At 35.7% G+C, this 20,474-nt stretch overlaps 1 protein-coding gene across 1 annotated transcript in view; it reads left to right on the top strand.

Moving 5' to 3' along the window:
• COMMD10 (COMM domain containing 10) overlaps nt 1–13,248 on the top strand; it is a 62,504-nt gene extending 49,256 nt beyond the window's left edge. Inside the window, exons 6-7 of the mRNA XM_015822142.1 lie at nt 11,918–11,977; nt 12,541–13,248. Of these exons, the coding sequence (XP_015677628.1) occupies nt 11,918–11,977; nt 12,541–12,579 (99 nt within the window). The 3' untranslated portion in view covers nt 12,580–13,248. The remainder of the gene's footprint in view (nt 1–11,917; nt 11,978–12,540) is intronic.
• Nucleotides 13,249–20,474: the final 7,226 nt, after the last annotated feature.

The following is a 20,474-nucleotide window of genomic DNA, read 5'->3' as shown; positions in this document are numbered from 1 at the left end:
TTTTGTGTAGGAAAAGAGTATCTTGTCGGCTGAGGAATTCTGGAAGTTGAAGTACATATATTTTAAAATGGTGAAGTTTGAAAAACACTGGTCTATTGGTAGCACCACTAATACTTGAAATAAAGTAGAAATGCATCTAGACAGCCTTTATTGATCCTGAAAACCAAACAGGGCTGTACATGCAGGTAATTATTGCTTAACAATGGTAACAATGATGTCGGACTGGAAGTTCCGACACTAAATAATGTGATTGTAAAATGTCACATACATGACCATGCTGCTTAGTGACACCAGTTTCAGCCATTCTAGTTGCTGTCGTTAAGTTAAGCATGCACATTAAGCATGATGTCATGTGGTTACCACTTGTGACCCCCTTCCAGCTTTCCCATTGATTTTGCCAGCAAGGAAGGTGGCAAATGGTGACTGAGAGATGCTGCAACATCTGTAATTGCAAGCTGGTTACCAAGCACCCAAATTGCAGTCACATGGCTGAGACCCTGCAACAGCTACAACTACTTGTTCAGTACTGTTATAAGTTCGAGGGCTCACTAAACATATGGCCATTAAGCAAGGACAACAGCATTTGGATAGGAACTGCACTTGTCAGATTAGAAAAAATATCAAGAGAAGACATTAGCAAACCATTTTTATATGTTTACTAAGAAAGCTACATGGATATATGTTCATGAAATCACTGGAAAATAAATTTGACTTAAAAGACACGTTACTTTTACTTTAGTACTACAGACTCAAAAATGGTTTAGATCACTGATGTCAAACTCGCCACGTCACGTGACGTGTTGCGACGTATCGTGACTCTTTTTGAATTGCCGGCAATGGGTTGGCCGCGGCTTCGGTATGATGAAACCAGCCTGCGGGCCGGCAGTTTGACACACCTGGCTTAGAATCTTTCTTGCATTTTTTTTGCAGGATATGTCATTACTGCTTGTTGAAATCTAAAGTGCTAGTGAAGAAAGAAAAATGTTGTTAATGAGGTCCAACCCATTTGAGATGGGCACCTTTTTCAAGAACACTTTGCTTAATACAGGTTTCCCTCCCTGGCTTTCCTTTCTCCTTTTGTTCTTTGATCATTAGTGCTTGCCTTCCTTTTCTTTGAAGACTAGAATACTCGTCTGATGTTTGTGATGTTGCATACTTCATGGCAATTGCTTCATATGATTTAAATGGCCAAGAAAATAATACAGTATCTTCAGTATCTTTTCCTTTTCCCATATTGCCAGGAAAATCTTTGATGTATTATAGGCATATATGTATAGAATAATAACAGTATAATCACAATTGATTTAAAATAATCATTTGAGCTGAGTTCATCTGAGGAAGATTCAGACTGACATTTTGAAGAAAACGATTAGCAGCCCTTTTGCTTTATAAATGTGCAATCTCTTCTACAGACAGTCCATACTAATAACATTATTTTTTAATATATCTTGTCTGCTACTGGCCCACTTTGTTTAAAATATATATTGACTACCAAGTACTATAAGTGTTTTGATTAAAAAATTAATTCAAAATCATGTGTGCCTAACATATATTTTAATAAAGCTTATAGAATAAAGGTATTGTCTTGTTTCCAAGATCTGGTTAAATGTATTTAATGAAATGCCAGTTTTCTTATTTTCATGTAGAGGAATTGATATCTGGTCACTGAAATTAACTTTCTTAGAATGACAGATGGGCTTGCTGATTGACTCCATTTCTGAAAGGGAAAGAGAAGGGTATCTATGGAGATTCTCAGTCATCCAGGTCATAGTTATTCCAAAGATGCTTTTTCATGAGGCAACTGGACTTTCTTGTTTTTCTTTGAAGACATTTTGCTTCTCATCCAAGAAGCTTCTTCATCTCTGACTGGATGGTGGGAAAGACAAGGAATTCAAATAAGACTGTAGACTCTGCTTTAAAAATAGTTTGAAATTTGAATTTAGTGTATGAAATATTCTGTGAACGTTCATCTGCATTAAATTATGTGTCACATATACTTTTTAAAATGTGATTTGTGCCTTGTGTTCCATACTGATAAACAGGAAAACAGATTTAATAATTTTTCTCCTGAAACATAATCATTACTTGAACTGTAAAAAACATAAGCCATTTGATGATTAGGATAACACTTATTTTCTGTTTGGTTTTTTTAACAGCATTTTGTTTTTTATTTATTTTAGGAGACAACAAAATAACACATGCACGCCAAACTGTCATAGCATTTGTTCCAGTATCAGGTGTTATTAACACTTGTAGCATTAAGCTAGCTGTATAACATTAGCTTGATGTCAAAATAATGACCAATGTAATTAAGAAAACTTCTTTGCTCACCTTTTATTTATAATAAAATTACAGTACTTTTGTTTCCTTTCTAGAAACCTTATTGTGATTGTTTCAGCAAAAATAAAAATCTGTTTTGGGTTCAATATTGGCTTAGACCAGGGGTGTCAAACTGCCGGCCCGCAGGCCAGATGCATCATTCTGAAACCATGCCCACCCCATTGTCAACAATGGAAAAAAAGTCGTGACACGTTGCGACACGTCATGTGACGTTGCGAGTTTGACCCCCCTGGCTTAGACTAAATATTCTTAATGTGTAAAAAAAATTACCATAAATTCTACCCACTCTATCTACTGTGTCCAAATACTAGCCAGAACTATTTAGTTTCTGATATTAGAAAAGATATTAATTACAATACTGTTTTTCTTCTTCTTTGATGAAAATAAATATAATCCATGGCTTGTTTTTAAAAAATGTTTTACTTTGGCTTTTAATGTGTTATTGCTTGATTGTACTATTGTTTTAATTTTAGAACTATACTTGGCAGACAGTGACGTATTTTATGAACGCTTAAAATAAATAATATTTAATAGATGGGTTTTCTAAAAAAGTTTTTAGATAGAAACAGACTTTGCAGCTTTTTCCATTTTTTTGTGAACATTACAACTAAGTATCATTCCACTGATAGCCTTTCTGATTCCATTTGCAGACTTCATGGCACACCTACTCATTAGCCTTGCACTTAAGACTTTCAAGGATTCCATTAGTTCCCTAACCTAAGATGTATGTCATCTTTCATGATTTACTAGAAATGACTCAGAAGACACAGTTGCTGATGCCAGAGTTCAGTTTGTCATCTTTGCTTTCTTCTCTGGACTTTTTCATTCCTGTTTTTTCATGTCAACTCCCATTTAACTTCATAGATCTTGCTGCAACCAGTGCTTAAGACTTCATCAATTCACATTTATTACTCTTTCAATAGAGAAGTTACATCCTTTAAAGGTTGATGCAGTTATTCTGGATCTGTAAATGAAGTTCCGTTTCTTTGAATAAATGCAGTATTATTTGAGTATATAACTCTGTAACACTGAGTAAATGGAAACATTAGTTTATGTAAATTTGATAACAGTCACTGCCCAAAGATGGTATTAATGCAATAACATGTGCATCGCATCCCTATTTCCACATTTGATCTATTTTTAACGAAGCTGTTGTAGAACAATGGAGCAGATGCGAGAGACTGTGGGAATTGCTTCCTCTTCTTCCTTCAAAGAAGGAAACTTAGATTGCTCAAAGGCTCTGCCCTGCCAGAGCTGACAATTAGCACGGGCCACTGTTTGAGATTGTTCCTACAATATGGGAAGATGAGGAAGAATCTGGAAACAGAACTGAGCACTGAGAAATTGGTTGGCAAGGGCTTCTTTCAACCGTGCCTTTTAGTTCCTGCTTGACTTGTCAAAACTTCTAGTTAAGGGTTACATGGGAGATAAGATCATTGGCACTATCCCACTACCTGAAAAAAGAAGAAGAAAGAAATGCCCATGGTTGGAATCCTACCACTTGGGTCATTTACAGTCTGACCAAATTTTCCACCAGTAAATTGGGAATCAATTTGGGAATCTTTATGATGATAACAACAACAACAATAATAATGCATTCTATTACTTCCTGAGCCTGGTAAGCTTGAGGCCTTTGGCCAGCGAGCAAAAGGCTGGTGTCCTTTTGAAAAAGATGAAACAGAAATGGTAATCTTGTAATTGAACAATTATAAGAGTGTATAACAATTGTACAATTGAATGAAATACTGTATTTAGCATTGATAAGATCATAACTTATCTCTTCAAAGAGCAGTCTTCACAGACGGTTATGGAGAAATTATGCCTCGACCCAGATGGGAAAGATTTTAGGTTCAAATAGCTTTGGTGCAACAAAGCATATCAGAATGAAGTTAGCACAAAGTCAGTAAAGTTATGGTACAGAGATCAGAGGCATTAAAAATAACAGAATCTATGAATTGAACTAGCATACCTTAAAACAAAGATCCATGATAGCAAATAACTTGCCTACTACTTTTTTTTTAAACTTCAGAGGGGAGAGATTTCTCCAGTTCACTTATCCAACAATGCTTGACTTGATATACCTGATGGTCATATAGTCCCGCCTTCAATCAAAGTTTTGGAAGCATTTCCTCTCTAGGTCAGGGCTTTTCAACCTTTTTACCCATTGCACCACTTTTAGGATATGGCAATATCCGAGTACCACCAGTCGCCTAGCAAGGTGTCAAAAACATGATGACCAAAAAAAAAAAAGGAAAAAAGTGATAAAGTACAGGTAATCCTCGACTTACAACAGTTCGCTTAGTGACTGTGCGAAGTTACAATGGCACTGAAAAAAGTGTCCCCCAAGCCACAGCCAAGCAAGATACCTGCCTACCCGCCGGCCGCGCTCTTCCTCCTGTCTGAGGTTTTCATTGTTGTGAGCATTTCTGTTGAGGATTGGCAGCAGGAATGGGGGGTGTTTGGTTTTTATTCCCCCCGTCTACTGGGTAGTTGCAGCAGGTTTTGGTCACTTCACATGACCCTGGGACACTGTGACCGTCATAAATATGAATCAGTTGCCAAGCATCTGAAGGTAAATCACAAGACCCTGGAGATGCTGCAACATTCCAGCTGATTGGTGCTTCTTCTGGGCTCAGCAGAAGCACCAGGATCAGCGCCAAGCTCCAGCTGGAGCCTGGCGCTGATCCTGGCGCTTCCGCTGAGCCCTGACAGTCCCGAAGAAGCGCCAATCAGCTGGAAAGCAGCACTGATCCTGGCGCTTCTGCTGAGCCCTGACAGCCCTGCAGCTCCAGCCATCTCTTGCTCAGGCTTGTGCGGTGCTGCCACCGGTTCAGCTCATTCCCCTCCCCGCTACCACTTTTCTAGGATGGTCGCGTACCACCTGCCAGGTGCCAATGTACCACAGGTGGTACCCGTACCACTGGTTGAAAAGCCCTGCTCTAGGTATTTATCGATCATAAATTGACATTTATTGGTCTCAAAGGTTAGCTTTGCTTTTTTCAAAGTTCTCAAGGAGTCTCCTCTGTTTACCTAGAGTTTTTGCTGTCCTGCTTGAGCACTGCTTGCCCCTGTGCTTTTCCTGGAAATTAAACTTTGTGGCTTCTTTATTATTGCAGTCTTTTTGAGTGAGATATCATTATCAGTGGCTACCTCCTAAAATTCCTGTTTGCGGAATGCCTCTAGCAGTCTTGGCTGCTGCTGTTTGAAAGAGTTTTGAGCACTGGAAACTGTTCTAGCCTTCTGGAGCTAAAATAATATAAATTGAGTAAATAAATAGAACTGCATATTTTGTCTGAGTGAATGCTTCTTTCACCGGTTTTCAACTAATTTACGATGTTGTCATAACATTTTGAATTTTAATTCATGGGAGGCTTGTTGCCATATGATACATTTATTATATTGTTTCATTTGTTAGACTCATACCTTTCATCAAAGAATCTGCTCCCACAGCAGTTTTGATTTTTTTTCCAAATAGTTTTATAAACAGTTACAAATAGAATAAAAACTAATTCAAACTACCAAAACACAAAAATAAAAATACAAAAGAAAAGCAAAAAGAAAGAAAATAACCTTCCCCCTTCATTCCAGCAAGTAGAAGTGATTTAAAGAGCTTATTGCTATCTCTAAATACAACATAAACTCTCTTCTCCCCATAACCCTCATAACTAAAAAATAAAGTCCTCATCAATCATTCTTTAACAAGCAGGGCCTGGTAAGGGAAAACAGATGTATCTATTTTTCTATTTTAGCCTTGATTGGACAAGCCAACTTTGTATCCCTTTCCTAAATTTTTAAGAATATTATTTCTTAACCCTTTCAAAGATAACAATAGTTTTGTGAGGTGTCTTGAACTAAGAGAACATGGCTGCCCCAAAAGCACCAGTGTGCTTCTATGGTTGAGGGTAGAGTCCCAGTCCAGGATCTTAATCAGTACAGGACACTGAAAAGAACACATAGTGAAGAACCTACTACGTATGTCTCTTAAATATGATGAAATAACACGGGAAGCTTCTAATTCCACTTGGATACAGGTCAATCCAGTATCATATAGTAATTGTGCAATACCTTTCCCGGCAGTTCCAAAAAAAGGCAAGCTGATGAATCTATTTTAGTCCAAATTTTACATCAATTTCTGTCAGTATGTTGGCAAATACTACGTTTTAAAGCTGAGTCATATACTTTCAATTGATTTTGATCTACACTTATTTTATGCCCTGCTTTAGAAATAGGTTATGCATTGATTTGTTTGCCTAATTGACATCATCTTAGAATGTCAAGCTTTGGCTACTCCAAAGCAAGCTAACCTTGGACCCCTAGTTGTAATTTAGGGAGGCACTATATTTATAGACAGTTTTCATATTTCCACTTGGAGATTGAATAGCTTAGCAAACATTTACAACATGATGGACAGATATATTAGAACTGATAAATATTATTGAACTAAACTAAACTAAACTGAACATTCTCTCTCTCTCTCTCTCTCTCTCTCTCTCTCTCTCTCTCTCTCTCTCTCTCTCTCTCTCTCTCTCTCTCTCTCTCTCTCTGTGTGTGTGTGTGTGTGTGTGTTTTGTATGGTTTGGTTTGATTTAGTTTATACATAATGTGAAATGTTCAGGGATGTACTTTTCCTTTCATCGAGAATGATGACAACATTGTTGAAAAGCATTAGCTTGACTTTTTACTATAAATTCCTTCATTACTCTCGAGTTTAAGCAGTAATGTCCTTTAAAAGATGAAGTGGTACCTTAATTCATTCCTTTAATTAAAATATTACTGTTCCAGACAAATAGAACATTGCTGAAGTAGGCAGTTTGTTGTTTTGACTCCTTTCTCTCTCTCAGATTTCTAGGTAATGTAATTAAGTTTCCATGCTTTTATAGTTGATACAAGATGCTTGGAGAGAGAGAAAAAAGTCCATTAAAAAGTTCAGTTTTTAATCTGTAACATATCATTGGAGAAGATGAATGTTGATACAAGTATACTTGAATCACTGTTTTTTTATACTTAGTTGAAAGAACCAGTATTACAGAACAATGACAAGCCTTAATGATTTTCAGAAGCAGTTCTAATCAATATATTTCACAGGATTACCCACAGCTAAGCTTTTTCCTAGTGATTTTTAAAATGGTATTGTTATATTTTGCCACTAATGAGTCTTTTATTCAAATTCAAATAAAGTAAGTAGTAACCTGATTTGTTCTTTGTGTTCTAAGAATGTGAAAAAAGAGAAAAATGATGCCATTTGAAGGGCCTGGTAAAAAAAAGAAAGTAAATTGGCTCATTGTTTTGCTTTGATAATATCTGTAAAATGTTTGTGTATTCTATTCACAGTGTAAGATCCCACCTAGTAGAAGTATTATAATCTTATAAACTCAATAACATTTATTTACTTAAACCTTTGTACAGTTTCCCATAAAGCCTCTTGTAGCAATTTACAATCATATTTGAAAACAATAAAATAAAACAGTTACTCTCAGACATGTGTACTAAAAGAAAACAGGGAAAAAGATGTATTTTTACCCTTCACACAAAAAGGCCTGGATGAAAGGAATGATTTAATAGTATGCTATGGACCAAATGAAAAAAAGAGATGGCACTAATTGAAGAAATAGTGTAGATAAGAAGGTCTCACAAAATGCTAAATAAAAAAAAATTAGAACTACATGTTGCCCAAATTATTATGATGAAATGGATGCCTAAGAGATGCTGATGTCCCATCAGCTTCATAGTTGAGTTGGAATTTCAACTGAGATTTTCCTGCTTCAAGTCTGGCACCTGTTCTACAAAATCAGTCTTTCCAGCCTAGTCCCCTTTAAAATAAAGCCAGTCAATCAATTATTCAGAAAACTGAGTTTGCAACATGGATGAGTAATATGCAAAATGGAAATAATTCCATTGAGATGAAACCTAGCTAAACAGGTTATCTGAAGGAGCACCTTCTCCTGTATATATCTACCTAGACCTTAAGGTCACCTAATGAGGCTCTCCAGGTCCCCCACCAAAGGAGACAAGGTAAGGCTCTACAAGGAAGACAGCCTTTCTATCTGTTTAGGGCTTTAAGGTTAAAACCAGCATTTTGAATTGGATCTGGAAACGACAAAATAATTGCCATTTTTGTCATCATTGCAATGGAAAAATCAAGGTCATCTTCCTTATTCTCTGCATAAGAATAAGGAAGATGACCTTGCTTTTTCCATAACCAGAGTGATGATGAATGAAACATAACTAAGTCCACAATAGACCATATTCAGAAGAGGCTTAGACAGACCTTTCCTACTTCACAGGAGTATAAGAAAAGTAAAGAGGTGCAGCACAACCAGACATTTAATATTCTGTTATTACAGCAACCTGAAATAGAGAACTGTCCCTTTAGAATAATTGGAAATCTCTCCATGACAGGCAGGGCATCACTCAGCTGGACAGATATACTATCCACAAACAGTATTTCAATTTTGTCTAAATTATCTCTCTGTTTATTGGCCTTTATCCAGACCATTTCCCAGCTGAAGCATTAACACCAACCACCTCACCTGTGTTAGATGAAAAGGAGATATAGGGCTAGGTATCATTTTTCTATTGATGGCACCTGAGCCCACTTCTGGATAACCTTGCCAGCAGTTTTAGAGAGACATTAAACAGCAGAGGGAGTAAAGTGGAGCCCCAAGGGACTTTATAACCCCCTATAACTCCACAAGGCCGAAGAATAATCTCCTGTCCCTATCTTTTGGAACTGGTCACCCAAGTAGTGGGTGGAAGCATTACAGTATAGTATGCATTGTATCCCCATATTCCAACTCTGATAGTCTACTCAAGAGAGACCATACCTGATAGTATAGAAAGCTGATGAGAGTCCCATAAAGACTAACAGGATGTTACTCCCCCTCTCTTTTATCCCCACACAACAGCCAATATGGTTTCTGTTCCATAAGCAGTCCTGAAACCAAATGGAAATGGATCTAGATAATCATTTTCATCCAAGAACAAATGTTCTCCCCAATTCACTATTTGACCAACCATATTTAGAGGCATGTATGAGAAGTTTTAAATTTCCTAATTGTCAGGTGGATCCTACCTAATTTCTAATTTAAAACATAAAGCAAATCTTTATGTTAGCCTTTCAAATAACAGTATTCCTGTTGTCTGAGGTTTTTCTTTTCATTTGTTATATGTATAAATTTTAAGTTATTTTCTTTTATAAACTTTTACATTTATAAACTGTCAACTTTTTGGCAGCTTAGGAGTACATGCTATCCAGCACCAAAATTCATTTGACAGTTAGCAAACTGGTTACACTTTTATTTAGTGTGAATAAATAGCAATATTTCCCAAAATAGAGAGACAGTTTTGTTTTTGGAATTATATGAATATTGACTCAGATGGAGATGACAATCTATGGAATTTTTTTTAGAAATGTATTCCCCTTTCCTGCAAGTAGCACTTGTTAACTTATTTTTGGAATGAATGAAGAGTTTATTATGGTCATAGACCAACATAAACTTGTTTTCATTTTGTGGGCTATCAGAATCTTTTCCATTTTTCCTTTTTTAAAAAAAACATTTTATGTTCTTTATTACAGAGGATCAGCAGGAGTCATTACAGACTGCAACTCTAGCTCTTCTATTTTTTATTCTGTTTCCTATTTTGAGCGTAATGTTTTATTTCCTTCTTTAGGGTAGGACTAGATTTTGACATAGATATGAGTTTCCTTTAATTACTAGAATGGAACCTTTTTCCACAGAAAAGAGGAGGCGGCCGTGTGCTGAATATACTGAATCCAGTGATTTTATTATCTCTTAATATCAATTTCAAAGTATATGTGTTGTTTGTTTATCCCACTACTTGGAAATCATTGGCCTAGTGCAGGGTAGGCAACCTTGGCTCTTTTATGACTCATGTACTTCAACTCCCAGAATTCTTGAGTCAGCATAGCTGACTCAGGAATTCTGGAAGTTGAAGTCCATGAGTCATAAAAGAGCCGACGTTGCCTACCCCTGCCTAGTGGTAGAATTGAATCCATAGAATCCGGTTTACTTTTTTGCCATGAACAAAATGCCAAATATGCATGTACAGTACATCATATAACTCTTCACTGGGAGGAATTGCTTTAGTTTCATCTTTCAGTCTTTCATATCCACACAATGGATTTCATATTTTAGTATTTTCAACTTACGACCATTCATTTACTGACTCTTCAAAGTTACGATGTTGCTAAAAAAGTGATTTACCACTGGTCCTTACATTAACAACTGCTGCAGCATTCCTGCAGTCACATGAACATAATGTGGGTACCTGGCAACCCTCATGCATTTATGATGGTTACAGCGTTCTTGGGTCACATGATCATCATTTGTGACTTCCCAGCTGCTTCCAAAAAGCAAAGTCAATGAAGGTGGGTGGATTTCATTAACAACAAAAAGGTTATAATATTGGGTGCAAGTTACTTAACAACCATCTTGGCTTAGCAACAAACGTTCTCCCAATTTTGGTCAAATTTGAGGATTACTTGTAGTTCTAAATTCCTAATCTTTATACAAACCTTGGGATGAAGGTTACGTGAAAAGATATTTTAGGCTGATTGAATGAAGTGACCCTTAATATGCCCAAACTCTGTAAAATCTTATAATTAAAATGAAAAATGAACATATTTAAGGAAATAAAAAATGAAAAATAAAATTGAAAAGCTGAAGCAACACCAGAAGTATAAGATTAACAGATGTCCAATGTTACTTGACTAGGAAAACGTGACTAGCAAAAATTCTGTTAGGAATAGAAAACCTAACATTATGTAAAGATTAGAATGTTGAATCTGAGTGAGAGGACATACAGTATGACCTGTACGATTCCAGATTACTATCTGACCTATTGATAGGGTTGTTGAGATGCTAAGATAGGAGTGCTGTAGATGTCCTGAGCAGTTATGATGAAGAATATTGTATAGTTAGTACAGAATTACTGTCTTTATAGACAAATTAACACTTTTGAAAACATACTTCTTTATCTCAAATGAAATATGGCATAGGCAAAGGATATAGAAAATGAAATAAATACAAGTTTAGAAATGCAAAACACCGTGTTTGCGTAGCCATGAGCCAAGAAACCGGGAGATATTTATTGATGCAGAAAGTTATTACCTACCATCTGCCTCATCCACTGTGTTTTCCATCATGAGCTGATTTTGTCTNCAGTGAGTTCAGTCACATGCACAGCCTCCAATGTCTTGTTATAATGGCATTTACTGACTGTCAGAGGACATCTGGGAGAGATGAAATATCATTTAGCGTTTTATAAATGTTACAAAAATTAATAATTTTTTTCTAGCCATCTATTTTGTTATGATTTAGAGAATAGCTTCCAAAGAAACAGGTAAAAATGGGAATGAATATTTTTTTTTTTGGTAATCATTCATATACAGTGTGAAAAAACGTTGGGGTTTTGCTATTTTTACATGTTTTATACAGGTTAAATTATCCCTTGAAGGAAATTACTGAACTACAGTAACTGTTTGCCATAGGCTGAAGGTACAGACAACATTATGTTGTGTGGACTAATTTATTGCCCATCTTTTTGTCTTTCACAGAATATGGAGAAAATATTTGTGGAATTCAATCATAAAGAACTATTTGAGTTCTATAACAAGGTCTGTATTGGTGTTTTAATAGATTTTTCCAGCATTTGATAACATTTCCTTTGCTTTAATAAGACTTTATTTAATCAACTCTATGGTTCTGAGTTGTTCTTGCTTGGAGCTTTTCTTGTAAACACATAATGCCTTCCTCCCCCAAAGCAAAGCTCTTCTGAATTATATCTTGTAAAAACAAGATTTACATTTGCTGTTTCAAATGACTTTGAACAAAATGGGTGTTTGCTATAACTTGTAATTAACTCTAACAAGAACCAAAAGGGCAAGAAATTCTGAAAAGCTTAAATCGGTAAAACATATTTATTTACATTATGCAGGTGATGAATTCGCCCAGTCATAACCATAGGTTTCCAAATTGCAAACACATATTTATACATGATAAATTGTCATTGGACAATTTTTTTAAAAAGTCAGCTTTAATAATGGGATAATGATTTTTTGCTTTATTAATGAAGAATTATCTCATCAATGCATGGTTATATTTAATTTGCATATTTTTATCATTTCTCTTCCATTTTCATGTTCCTAAATACCTTTTTTGTTTTATTTTGATCAAATAGTTGGAAACAATACAAATGCAACTGGATTCGCTGACGTGATACTATGCAAAGACTAATTTCTCCATCACATTCCAACTGTTGATACTGAAGATATATCGACTGAATATATTTGTTGAAATACTCAACTGTCAATAAATGATTTAGGTTTCTTTGATCATTCACGTTAGGTAAATGAAATCATTGTTAACAAAGTTTTGGTTTCACATGACTACATGGTATTCAACTTTAAATGAAGCAATGTACTATATTATTGTGCAGACTTTTGAATGATGAAGTCTGCAGTTTTTGTGTTTTGTATTTACATTGTGGATAGCAGTTTATGTAATACTGTAGCATAATAAACTTCACGTAATCATTATCCAAAGTATGCTTAAACAGTAGAAAAAGATAATTAAATTGCTAAAACATTGGCTCTCATACTGATATCTTACCCATAAGAACAACAGTACAAGTATTCTAACTTTGGACTGTTGTGGTTTATTACTTAATGCCTTTGAATTTGCTGCCAGATTTTCCAACTATGACAACTAGCAAGGTTTGCTTGTTTTTGAATGCTTCAGTGATTGCTAAAATGCTTTAAAGGACAATTGCCCTCTCACACATCAAAAAGAGAATAATGAGAATTTCTTAAGAAATTCAGTTGTTTACTTGATCAACATTTTACCATCAAGATTTGATTTTATAGTTTCCCAGCTTGAAAGAAATTAAAATTAAAGTTAAAAAACAAGGCCCTTTTTAGTAAATCCAAAGCAGTGAGGCTGAGGTCCAGTGCTGTAATGACGGTGGAAACGGTTGTTGATGCAGATTGTTGATGGGCATTTTAGGGTGCCTTAATGCTAAGAAGCCACTGAGTTATAATGCACACATTGGAAAAAGGAACTAACTATGGATAATATTTTGCATTTCCTAGCTTTCCCTAGCTTTCTCATTTTCATTCAAAAAGTAGCTGCTGGGTGCACCAACAAGTGCATTTAACCATGCCAATTAAAAGTCCTGGCAGGAGGTGTTTCTGCCAAGTGTCCTTGGTGTAATAATTCATTGACATTGCTCTGGTACATCTACGATATCATACTTAGAGTAGGATTGAGCAAATTTCAGAAATCATATGGAAATGTATTGCGCCTCAGGTGAGCACAGCAGCACCTTTCTGGTATTCATTAGGGGACCCCACTTTTTTCCCAAGAATTCATGCATCCCTTAACCAGATCAATAAAAGGAAAATGCTTTTTTAATTTGTTTACCCACAAACTCAAGTAGTTTATTATGGTTGTGCAGTTTACTTGGAGAAATGCTTAATTGAACAATGCCATTCAAATATAAAGTGGACCCAACAGAAGGATTAACTTCACCTATTTGATACAAAAAGTAGGAGTTTTGCCATCATGTGGAGGTAACTGACCCTCCAGGTCAGTGACAGAGCAACGTGAACAAATACAGAGTGCTTTGTACTAGGAACCGAAGGCTCTCCCTGTGAACAAGGAGCTTTGGCACACACACAAGCGGACAATCAAAGCCAGTGGAAAAGCTGCCCAGCTGCAGCGATCAGGCTTTTAGCACAAGGAGAAGGAGTCATGAAAGCTATGAAGTATTTTTTTTCCTTTTCAGAGCAGTGAGCAATTTTCTTCGTGTCTTCTCTCTAGCATCACAGTAGATGGCAGAGCCCAGTGGAGAGATAGTAACAATAGAGAAACCACATAGATTTCAGACTGACACATCTATCTTTGTTGCAATCATTACAACAGTGAAGGATAGGCAAGTTGAGGAAGCAGATGTCTTAATTATATCTTTGGGCAGGTCTCCGTCCTCTCTTGACAAAAGATTCAGAAGGGTCTGAGGCCAAGGCTTGAAACAGTTCTGATCCTACATCCATGTGGCCTTCCAGACAGGGCCTTCCAGACAGATAGTAACTGATGGATTAAAGTGGATGATTTCTGCAACAGAGATCTTCCGGCTGTCTCTAACCCTGCTAGAGATTATCAGTGACCGTATAAGTTACCTGCTTCCTCTTATTAATGTGGTGACTGGAGAACTACGGATCATGGACTTGAATCCTGTCTGAAGAGGGAACCTAACATTGTGTCTAATTTGTTGGCTCAGGGCAAAAAGGAAAAGGAGATCTCCAGCACTAACAATGAAGTAGCAACCTCTTCACCACCAATGTCTTAGGTGTGTGTATACACAGATGATATGAGAAAATCATAAAAGAGTCAGCACAAAACTTTGGGCAGAAGTGGCTGCCTTGATATTTGAGTGAGCAGTACTTCCCTAATGGCATTGCTATGACTTACATAGCCTGTGGATGAGTTAGTCATTTATAAAAAAAACTGGAAAGGACTTTGGGGCATAAATGCCTTTGGTCCTATTAATGGATAGGAGTGCAGTTGAATTAACCCCAAAGTTTTATTTTTCTTTGCAAGTTTATTCTATAAATAAACTTAATGTAGGTCAGTGTAAAGCAGTGTAGGATAACTGAAAAATGTTTACATTCTAAAACCTTTAAAGGTTGTATTTATAGGGAGAAAGTGTAATATCAGATTATTATGTGACTAAATTAGAAATTATGATTCAGAGAGAAATTAGTTTGTACTGTTCAAGTCAAGCCATTATTGATTGGCACATTAACACACGCTTCTGCAACTTTCCTCTTTTGATTGAAAAAATACCCAAACATGCACTGCAGAATGACTTTTTGCTTACATTAAAAATCAGTCTAAATAATAATTTGTGCAAACTCTTAAACTCACTTCAAATTCACCCGTGTCAATTAGGAGTAACCTTCAGTTTTGCTTTACCTATTTTGTACACGATATGGATATAGACAATCATTAAGCAAAATTAATTTTGAGGCATAGTTGAAAACAAGCACAAACCATGCTGTTGATTCATCTAGTTTCATTTAGCTTGGAGACTATGATAAACTGATAAATTTATCAGATTATTAAACCAATTCTCTACCATTCCAAATTGTTCATAATTTTCAAGCGGTCAGGACTAGAATCTCATAGTTCATGTACATTTAGGTTAATATACTTTAAGAGTATTGCAACTCAAGACGCTAAATTCTGTTAACATGGCTGATAATTGTTTTTTTTTTAAAAAACAGGAATGTGTGGATGGAAATCTTAAAATAACTTACATTGTAGATGCTTTAGATGGTGGGAATCTGTGCAGCATTGACTATAACATTACTGAGGAATAAGGGGCTAAAACAATTTCAGATTTCCAAAGGCTCTTAAATGTTGAAGTATTTATACTGCCTGAATGTTAAAATAAATACAAGATTTTGCTGCACAATTATCTTTACTGATCGGCTATTTATTTATTTGTTTGTTTGTTTATTGTCTCTTGCCTTTATTACTTTTTTTATAAACAAGTCAGAACAAACATACCTAATATTCCTTCCTCCTATTTTCCCTACAATAACAACCTTGTCAGGTGGGTTGGACTGAGAATGACTGGCTCATGGTCACCCAGCTGGTTTTCATGCCTAAGGTAGGCCTGCAACTCAGAGTCTTCTGCTTTATAGCCTGGTGTCTTAACCACTAGACCTGTGGTTCTCAACCTTTTCTTCACTAGGGACCCCCTTTAAATCCCTTGTATAGCCACAGTCCATGGTCACGGACCCCCAAGAACTTAACTCAAGATTTAAATCATAAAAAATCTTCAAGCCTTCGTGGACCTCCTGTGACAACATCGTGGGCCCCCAGACGTTTGTGGACCACAGGTTGAGAACCGCTGCACTAGACTAAACTAGTAAAAAAAACCACTAGACATGATTTTCATGCAAAACGCATTCATTTCCAGTAACTAGCAAACAAGATCTAGTTAACAAGAGGATGTTGAAGTGCTGAAAATATGGCACTTTCTGCTTTTTATCTTTTTATTAATTTTCCAGGTTGTTTCTGTTTTATGTTGGCTATTAACAAATTAAATTTGGCTTGCTGGTTGGTCTGAAACCTTGGAAAGCTGCTGCCAAGGTAAGAAAAACTGGATTTGCTGGCCAAGAATTTGTTCATGTTCTTTATCAAGACATAAGTTCCCAGTCTCTGCAAGCCAAATGAAACAACATAATTCTGTACAGAAATGCTAAAGGTAAAAGCACAGATATAATTTTAAGGAGCTTAATGCCAGTTTTATTTAAGCAAGACTAAAATGGAATAAATACAACAGATAATTGTATTCTATAGTTAAGTAGAATTTATGAAATGACTAAAGCAAAACATCTGCCCAGGCTGAAAAATATGAATTATTTCCAGCATTTGTGGTAATTTATGCTGTAAGATAAATTGATGTCTTCTCCAAAAGGCAGTGGAAGCATTTCTGCATTAAGCAGGCTTGGATATAAAATTTTAAAATAGTGGATAGTTTATTTTTTTACTTTTGCTAAGCTAGGTAGATATAACATGATCAAAACTAAAATGATATAATTTGTACTCATTGAGCACATTACAGGATTCTTCTTCACGATAAAGATGCTAAATATGTATACCTGAGAACTGAAGAAATTCAGTTATTTTGAACATTTGGAATTTATCTGAAATATTCACTAAAAGTGTTTTGCCATTGTGCCATTATGAATGTGGTGAGTCTGAGAAAAGAAAGAATACATTTTTCAGGAGTTTTGTTTAAGCAGTCCTCTACAAAAGCTCAAGAAATTGACTTTGAAACAGATGACTAGGCATAAATGTTTTTAGCCTGAGTGGCTTGCAAAAGAAGGGATTTTCTAACCTACTGCAAGGCCACATTAGACCCAGACTTTTACAGAGATCACTTAATTATTGCACTTACAGTAGTGGCCAAAATTGTGGAAACCTTTTGGGAAAAGTGTGCAGTAGAAATGCCTCCTTTGGTTAAGTTTCCACCAATTTTTTCTTCTAATTTATTTATAACTGTAGCCTTGTTCACTTAATAATACTATTTTACATCGCTTTCTGGGCAACCAGTCAACACTTTGCACCATTACTTTAATTTTATTACGTTTTACAAGCTCACTAAATGAAAGAACACAAAAAACCCCAACCAACTTGATAGCGACCACATAACACACTGACAAATGTCCTCCTCTCAGCTTCAATACATGACATCAATAACTGAATCCTACTGTGATCTAATTGGCTCATTGCCAAAACAAGATGATTGGCTCTTTAAACACTCATGCTCATTGGCTACAATCAGATGAAGGAAAGCTACCTGATATCAACCTAAGCAAGTTGTGCTTCCTTTTTCTGGTTATTTGGCTATAACTTTTCATAGAATACAGTACAGATAATTGAACAAACTTTGTTGCATTACATTCGTGATTAAATTATCTTTCTATTGATATATAATTTTATGGCACTACTCCCCCCAAAAAACTGGTGTTATTAGCCATCAAACCTCAAAAATACACTTTCCCAGAAGGTTTCCACAATTTTGGCCACTACTGTACTATCAGTTTGACTGGGGCAAACCTGGAGGATATTTGATTCACTCCGCAATTATTATATGGCTTTTTAAAAGCCTGCTTAGTTGTACTTAGAGTCTTTTTATCTCACTCTTTTTGCCTTTTTAAAAAAATATTGTATGCTTCATCTTGTTATCCACTCGGAATCCATTAGTATTGGGGCAAGCTATAAATACTTGAAATAAATGAAAAATGCTAATTGTGTGATCTGCAGAGGGGAAAGTAGGCTTTTATTGTGTTGATAGTCATAGTCAAGTTTCACTGACCTGAGTATCCACTTGCTATCTGTGCTGGAAAAGAAGATTCTGTTTATACATATGGAAAGTCTTCCAAAGCAGATCAAATTGGAAAGATTCCCTCAGTATAATAGCAAGGGACAACAAATTAAATCTCTTACCAATCCCCATCCCATTTTACTGTACATAAACTGGGATCCCTTGCTTATTGTGCTTCTGTTGGGTTCTGTTTCTGTAAATTTATGTTTTGTCTAGTTTGGCCATGGTATTTGTCAATGAAATTTCTAGAATTTGTCGACATTCACAATTATCTGGATGACATTCCAGCAGTATCTTCCAAATGAAACAAGGAAATTTACATTGTGTCAGAATGTTGCATTAATTCAATTAAAAGGTTAACATCAGTTTTATTACTTGGTATTTTCTGGCTATACTTTCTGTCTATAATTAGATTAGTAAGGAAGCAATCAGCACAAGAATATCAGAGCTTGCATAAAGCAGGTATCTTTGTTGCATAGTTATTTAGACAATTGGCTTTATTTAGTTACTGTAATTAATTTTGCAAAATGAAACTTTCAGTGTTTTTTTTATTAAATTGTTCTTTGATGACACAGTGTTCAGACTTGATTTGTAACTCTTAAGAAGCAATGCATAAAAAACTCAAAAGGGATTGAATGCTGGAGTTTTTCCCCAGGTGCACTCACCTATGAGAAGCCTAACAATTCAAAATATGTATTTCTATTTAAATAGGTTTCAGGGCCAATTTTAAAACTAATTAGGTTTTCCCCTTTTTGGACATTTCCCTCCCTCTCCCCCCAATTGTTTCTGTTGTTACATATTCTAATTTTCAGGTTGAACTAAATAGGCCTTTTTCTCCAGCAGTGAAACATTTACATGTTTTTATTGGATTATAGCCACTGGTGGCACTTAGCTTTTTGCTCTGTTTATTTCTCTGTATTGTTATCTCCAATAATGCATAGCTGCAGATGTTTATTATCTGAAGAACAACCTTTGTGCTTAAATTCTTCTCAACCAAGAAAACATAATGGCCTTGAGCAAAACTTCATCACTTTCTGTCTAATTTATTTAAGAGGAGAGTGGTAGGAATAAAACAGTAGGTCCCCATATGTCATCCTGAGTTCCTTTGGGAAAAAGCAAGATATGGGAATGGCAGGTAAAGAACACATGCAGCTATATGATGCTTCAGATGAGGATTCGGTAATGAAAGAACAAAAGCCCATCATTTTGGAATAAGATCTCCTGTTTTGATGATCACGAGAACCAAGAGGAAACAGCTTAGGATAATGAAGCATGAAATGCTGGCATATTGTAACTTGGGTCTCACAGTTTACTTTGCTTGCAGTTCTTTTTCTCTGACTTGCTGCCTATGGAATTGAAACTAAGCATGAATGAGAATTTTGCCGATTAGGTGATGAGATCTGTGATTTATTAAATTCTGCTTAATGTGGAATAAAACTTAATGGAGAGGAATTCATTGGGAGTGTTGAGAAATATAATCAGGAGAAAGAAAAAAAGTCCTAGTGAGCAAATCAAATAACAAAAAAGGTTGCATCCATAGTAAGCTTTATTAATACATTAAAATTGTGGTGGCCTCTTGGTTTTAAAACCTATTTCTCTCTCCCTCCCTCCCTCCCTCCCTCTCTCTTTCTCTTCCTCCCTCCCTTCCTCCCTCCCTCCCTCTCTCCCTCTCTCTCTCTCTCTCTCCCTCTCTCCGTCCCTCCCTTCTTTTTCTCTGAAGTTCCAGGAGGCAGAAAATTTATTTTAAAATATTACTATTAATAATAATACAAATATTTTATGGAGAAAATATCATAAACTGATATGAGGTTACAGGATATGCTGAATTCAGTGAAATCATTTTTGAAAAATCTAAATCAAATAATATCAAATATTACTCTTAAGGGACATCTGTAAGTTGAAAGGTAAGATGAAAAACAAATTTCCTATTTCAGTTTGTTGAATCATAGACAACTTTACAGATATCTGTCTAGACTACCTTGAAGTTTCTTTCCATGGAGGTTGAATTTTATTACAAGATCTGTTATAACAGATCTCATATTAAATTAATTTATTTAAGGAGGCTACCTAATAGTTATATAAATGTTTTAACAATTTTTATACTCAATTTTATCTTCAAAATGGAATAGGTACTTGAAAGATCCTATCTATGTGTGCCTTATCTCTAGTTAATATTGTTATGGGTATGTGGATTGATCAAACTGCAAAGACTTTCT

This window comes from Protobothrops mucrosquamatus, unplaced genomic scaffold, assembly GCF_001527695.2.
Source record: "Protobothrops mucrosquamatus isolate PMUCROS unplaced genomic scaffold, P.Mucros_1.0 scaffold1475, whole genome shotgun sequence".
Taxonomy (NCBI): Eukaryota; Metazoa; Chordata; class Lepidosauria; order Squamata; family Viperidae; genus Protobothrops; species Protobothrops mucrosquamatus.
The sequence above is the reverse complement of the archived record's forward strand: the minus strand, read 5'-3'. Positions and strand labels throughout refer to the sequence as shown.